Source organism: Physeter macrocephalus, chromosome 16 (assembly GCF_002837175.3).
Source record: "Physeter macrocephalus isolate SW-GA chromosome 16, ASM283717v5, whole genome shotgun sequence".
NCBI lineage: Eukaryota > Metazoa > Chordata > Mammalia > Artiodactyla > Physeteridae > Physeter > Physeter macrocephalus.
The window spans coordinates 733,817-740,163 of record NC_041229.1 but is presented as its reverse complement, the minus strand read 5'-3'; the positions used below and the strand labels follow the sequence as shown (position 1 = coordinate 740,163).

General features: G+C 49.4%; 1 protein-coding gene across 1 annotated transcript; it reads right to left on the bottom strand.

Annotated features, from left to right (window-relative positions):
• Positions 1 to 4,805: 4,805 nt before the first annotated feature.
• Positions 4,806 to 5,014, bottom strand: LOC112066890 (40S ribosomal protein S29-like). Its single transcript, XM_055078751.1, has one exon. It carries the CDS (start codon positions 5,012 to 5,014, stop codon positions 4,859 to 4,861), a length of 156 nt encoding a protein of 51 aa, XP_054934726.1. The 3' UTR covers positions 4,806 to 4,858.
• Positions 5,015 to 6,347: the final 1,333 nt, after the last annotated feature.

The following is a 6,347-nucleotide window of genomic DNA, read 5'->3' as shown; positions in this document are numbered from 1 at the left end:
GTTAAAGGAGCTTACAGCAACATCATGTCCTCTGGGTGATTGCCTGCAAAGACCACACACGTGCACACACACGCGCACGCACACCAGTGCTGAGGATGGGTGGGCTGAGGTTCTTCCCACAGCCCTTCTAAGTTATCAGCACTGACGGAGAGACAGATGTTGGAGAGGCAAGTGCAAAGGACAAGGAGCCCCCCCCAATCAATTGCTGTGACCTTCTTTGAATCATCCTGACAGAACAATTCTTATTCCAAACAGGAAGCGTAACTCTTGATGGAAACCGGAGGATCTGGTCTGTGGGACCCAAGCCACACTCCCGAGCATCGTCCGTTACGATTTCTCTGCGTGGAGGCCACCGAGAAGTGTGCTCACGGGAACTTGACGTGTGTCATTTTGTCACTTTTTTAAAAAGCCTTGAAACACATAGGTATTATTAACACCTGTTTTAACAGATGTTTTAACAGGTATTAACACCTGTTTTACAGATGATGGGGTAGTGGTTTAGAGAGGTTGTGGGGAGATTAGAGGTGTAGGCCCTGCGGAAAGGCTGAAGATGGAGATTGCTTTCAAAAATACAGACCCTGCTTGAAGCTGCTACAGCTTCTCACGCACTGAGACTGAGTCCCGAGGCTGCGTGCGGCTGGCGAGGCCCCGCCCCAAGCCCATCCACGCCACCCTCCTGTCACCCTGCCGCACCTGGCTGGCGCCGCCTCGGGGCCACCCCCCCGAAGGTGACTGGGAGAATGAGGAAGGGTCTAAGGATCACGCGTCCACCCTGGGCGGTGCCGGCCATGCAGGCCCTCAGCCCGGAGAACAGGCTGGACGCGGCTGCCATCCTTCCCACAGCAATCCCCAGGCCATACAGAGCGGCGCCCAAGCTCAAATGTTCCTCAGAGAGGCCCCCGGCCCCTAGTACTTGCTAAGTCATGATTGTATTTTTTACGTGTTTATTGGTTCAAATTTGTCATCACCCTCTTGGCTCAGTGAGAACAGGAACTGTACCTGACTGAGGTCCATGGTACATACTAGGTACTAAATAAAATATGAATTACATAAATAATTGAATGAGTGAATGAAACAGCAAGGTATGCTTAGATTAACTAGGTCACCTGTCGGATTCCAAGAGCATCTCCGATTAGGGTAAAAGACTCTGATGAGATGGACGGAATGGCCCCAAGCAGACAATCTGGACCTTCTCTTTGTGCTCGGTATCACATTCTGAATTTCCAGAATAGCTCTACTTGCTCACAATTATTTCCCCAGTGGGGACCACAGTCCCTGACACACGGTAGGTACTTAATACATTTTTGTTAAGTGAACAAATGTTTCTGGCCAGTGTGGTTTCAAAGCAGTCACATTTCTGCGATTAAGCCAGAGTCCTAATTCCTTGATCAAATATTAACAGAAAATCATATTTTCTGGAAATTATCAGAACGATCCCTAGAAAATTCAGGGTCTGAGCATTCACACATCAGGATGTTAAATGAGTAGATCTTGCTGTCCTGTTCTCTTTACAAATAACAGTAATACAATGCACACAGTAAATGCAAATAATCTCCAACCAAATCCAGTCTCCGCCATTTTCCATCATATGCCCTTCGGAAAAGCATCTTCCCTGAGCCTCAGTTTACACACCTATAAATGCAGGTAATAAGGATACCTTCCACCTAGGGGAGCTCTGAGGATTAGACTAGGTTTCTCCCGGTACATGTAAGCAGCTACTACTATAATTGCTTGCACAGAAGGCATCACTTCAGAAGGAAGCCGTATACAGCTCTGAGAAAATATTGTAGAAAAGTTTTCCTGACATCATTCTATACACAGAAAAAAGTCAGGCAATTCCTTGAAATCTGCTGCCCTAATGAGAGTATTCTCTCCTGATGCCACTTCTCTGGCAATCAACAATCCAGTTTGAGGTGGATTCTGATTGAAATTACAAAAAAAAAAAAAAAAAAAAAAAAAAATTGGCAACAAGAATGTATATTGCAAAACAAAATGTGTTGCTTTTAAAGTGATTTTGGAGCCTCAGTAATTAGTCTAGCAAGTTCCAAAGATACATTCTGTAGCTGTCATTCAGTATTTGTTTCCTTTGGTTATCTGCCTTTCTTTTAAAATAAATACATAAATAAAAATAAGCTGGGGAAACATGTGTTCTGAAGCTGCCTGGGATGGCAGGGCCCCGGCCCTGGCGGGCTCTGTTTTAGGAGGAGCCCCCTTGGATCCCACACTATGTCTTCCTGGCAGGCTGCTCTTGGGTCACTTCTCAGCTCTGGTGGCTGCTGAAACAAGACAGATGCTGCTGTACAAAATCACTTGAGAACATACCAGAGCCTGTTGCTTCCAGCACTTGGAAAATCTTGACATTCAAATATGCAAATATTTTATGGCACGAAGCGGAAAAAAAGGAGAGAGAAGGAGCTGGAAAGTCACATTTGAAATGAAACATACTCGAGATGTAAGCAAACTAGAATTTACACTCTGGATTATAATTAAACTGGTGCTATTATCACAGAAGACCTTGGAATCGGCCGCGATCCGCCCAGGGGGTCTCCTGTGTCTGCGAAGCCACCCAGGGGGTCCTCAGCCCCTCCAGGATGGCCGGCGCGGCACCCGTGGAGCCGGGTGCGCCTCCTTCTCCGCCGGCCCCCAGCCCTGTTGGCTCAAAGGGCAGCCGGCAAGTGAGAACACTGTCTTCCTCCATTTTCAACAGTGTGATATTTATGTTTATTTTAAAAAGCAGGATGTCTTCAAGGATGTGGATTAAAACTCTGTCACGCATCCAAGTCCTCATAAACTCTGAGTGCTCTTCTAGGAGCTGTGGAGATGCACACGGTGGATCTTACCCTCAAACGGTGGCGTGCAAAGAAAAACAAACCACAAGTCCCAAAGCAATCTGGTCACACCGTTAACAGCTGAGCTAATTCGAACAGTCTCGTGACTTTTTTTTTTTTTTTTTTTGCGGTACGCGGGCCTCTCACTGCTGTGGCCTCTCCCGTTGCGGAGCACAGGCTCCGGACGCGCAGGCTCAGCGGCCATGGCTCACGGGCCCAGCCGCTCCGCGACACGTGGGATCCTCCCGGACCGGGGCACGAACCCGCGCCCCCTGCATCGGCAGGCGGACTCCCAACCACTGCGCCACCAGGGAAGCCCCAAGTCTCGTGACTTTTTAGTCTCCGTCTCCTCAGGTGTGTTAGAGGAGCTCGTCTAGAAGATTCCAAAGCTGCCTTCCCGATCTTGGGTTCTGTGAACAATGGTAGTGGGAATGTAACCGAGCATGACCGTATGGGGCCTTCCCGGGACAGGCCCTCGCCCGTATCCTCTGCTGGGCTCCCCTCTGAAGTAGCCAGATCATAGTATCTGGTGCACACTTCCTGAGTTGCTTTACAGATGCTAAAACCACCACCAAATGGAGATGTTAACTACCTGATGACCCAGGCCTCCTGGAGCCTCAGGATTGATAATGTTGACCCTGTGACCTCACCATCAGCCAACCAGAGAACTGTGCACGAGCTGCTCTCATGCCCTGCGACCCGCCCCCCTCACCTGGCCTTTAAAAATGCTCTGCGGAAAGCCTTTGGGAGTTCGGGGGGTTTGGGGGACATGAGCCACCCGTCTCCTTGCTCAGCTCTGCAATAAACCTTTTTCTGCTCCAGACTCCGTCCGATGTTTGGGTACTGTTTGGCCTCACTCTGTGTTGGGCACATGAACTTGTGTCTGGTAACAGGAAGACTGGAACCAGGCAGATTCTGGTCTGAATGATGGTCTCATGATTTCCTCGTCTATGTGAAGTTGGCATGTTGCTTAAGAGAATGGACCCTGGTTCTCATCTGTAAACAGGGATAACAGCTCCCATCTCACAAGGTCACCATAAAGTTGAAATGTAACTTTGTAAGTAATGCATTTGCCATAGAGTAAATTCTGGTTTTGAGACAGGCTGGGCCCTGGGCCCTTTGCTGCAGGACCTGCACCTGGACAAACATCTCCTTGAGCAACAGATACAAAGAAACTATAAGGGATTAAAAATAACTGCAGGCCTGCACAGGGGGGCAAATTATCAACAACAAGATACAAAAAGGCCACAAACCAACAGCCACTTCTGAGGTCCTGTGCAGATCCCTGCACACAGCACCACCAAGGGGGCGGGCAGACCACCTAAGCCCCGCCTCTGACCGGACCCTCGGATCCATCCCCACCCTCACCCCGTTTAAGGAAGCAGCCCGCCCTCCTTGGGAGCAGTAAGGGCCCCTGTTGCTTACACTCCCTGTGCTGCAGGGGCCCCAATAAAGCCCTGCCTGAATTTCCCATCTGGCCTGTGATCAATTTCTATTGATGAATGAGTCCAAGAACCCAGGTCAGTAACAGTTTCATTCCCTCTCTCTTAGAATTTCTTCTCCTTTGTCACAGAAGCCACAGAATTCAGCTAGATGAGAGAAGTGAGAGTTTGTGGCTGGGAACCTGCAACAGTGACCCCATGGGTGCCATGTTCCAGACACCCGGGGTAACTGTGAAGGTCTAGACTCAGATCCTGTCATGGGACTAGTCACTTAACTGAAACACCACCCTCGGCACTTTTTATATATAATTTGCCAGCCTCTGATGCCAAATGTGCTTCCAGTGGCCCCCACCATCATCAGGTGGTGTGTATTTAGCGAATAGCAGTAATTTTTATTATCAATCTAGCAGTAAGAGGTAAACTTTACCACCTGACTTCCCCTCCCCCATAAATCACATGAAGATATCCAGAAATGAGTTTCATTGTGGGTTTTTCTGAAGTTTTAAAATTTTTATTTTATATACAGAGAGTTAGTATTGTTTCTGAGGAAGGTAGGTATGCTTGATGACCCATTCAAGAAGTTCACACTTAGTCCAACCTAATGAAGCCAATGTCCTTCACGTACTGGCAGAAACACAGGTGGCGTATATTGAGGCCATATTCCTGGATCACACCGTGCCGGTTTGAGCGAGAACCCTGGCCGAATTTTCCCAGATGGCTCCAGTAGAGCTGCTGGTGACCCATGTTGCTTTCTCAGCTGCAACGAGGCAAAAGCTCATTGCGGTTTTCTTGGTTTTGTTTTTAAAATAAATTTATTTATTTATTTTTGGCTGCGTTGGGTCCTCATTGCTAACCACGGGCTTTCTCTAGTTGCAGCGAGCGGGGGCTACTCTTCACTGTGGCGTGCAGGCCTCTCACTGCGGTGTCTTCTCTTGCTGTGGATCACAGGCTGTAGGCACGTGGGCTTCAGTAGTTGTGGCTCGCAGGCTCTAGAGCACACGCTCAGTAGTTGTGGCACACGGGCTTAGTTGCTCCACGGCATGTGGGATCTTCCCAGACCAGGGCTTGAACCACTGCGCCCTGCATTGGCGGGCAGATTCTTAACCACTGTGCCACCAGGGAAACCCCTCGTTGTGTTTTAACTTTATCAGTAACACTCATTTGACAGCTACTGAAATTTATTGATTTAATTAATTCACCTGATTCCTCTGGTATTTGCTCCATATGTTTTAATACTGAGACAAGCTATTTACCAGGCACTATGCTAAGCCCACAAAATAAATGAGAAGAACATTCTTCAGTTTGATTGGATAAAGGGAGGCTGATTTATCAACAGGCTCGGCTCCAGTAAAAGACATTATTGGGTAGGGCATGGTGAAAGAAACCTCGTCATAGAGAAACACACCGTATCAATAATCTACTGCTGTTTAACAAACCACTCCGAGAAAGAAACAGTGGCTGAAAACAATAAACATTTATCATTCCGCACAGTTTGTGGAACCCAGGAGGAAGCCGACAGCAGCTCTGCCGGATGCTCCCGGCTCAGGGAGTCTCCTGAGGCTGCAGGCAGGTATCAGCCGGGGCTGCGTCACCTACAGGCTTGACTGGGGCTGGAGGACCCACCTCCCGGCGGCTCAGTCACACTCCGGGAAGTTGCCCTGGTTTTCGGCAGGAGCTCGTCCCTGGTAGACCCCTCCGCGGGGCTGCTGGGCTACCTCCTGACGAGGCAGCCGGCTTCCCACGGCTTCCCCCTTCTGTGCCTCTACAGCTTCCGACTGGGCACCCAGGTGTGGACGGGGACCTCAAAGGGTGTGGGTCCCAGCAGGTGAGGGTCACTGGGGGCCGTGCTGGAGACTGGCCATCACATGGATGATTGGAGAAAGAGAAAGGACTTTAGGCCACGGAGGGGGACAGGGGACAACAATTCTAACCAAAGGCAAGGAGAGGAAGGAACCAAGGCATCCACTTTGTTGGATGGGATAGGGATAGAGATCAGAGAGCATGCAGAAGCCACCAGTGTTCCTCCCCTGTTAGGAAGGTGGGTGGTGGTCTGGCCACCAGGATCCTAACCCCGCCG

Excerpts from the sequence above, each read along its gene's own strand:
- LOC112066890 (XM_055078751.1), bottom strand. The coding sequence starts at position 5,014 with ATGGGTCACCAGCAGCTCTACTGGAGCCATCTGGGAAAATTCGGCCAG.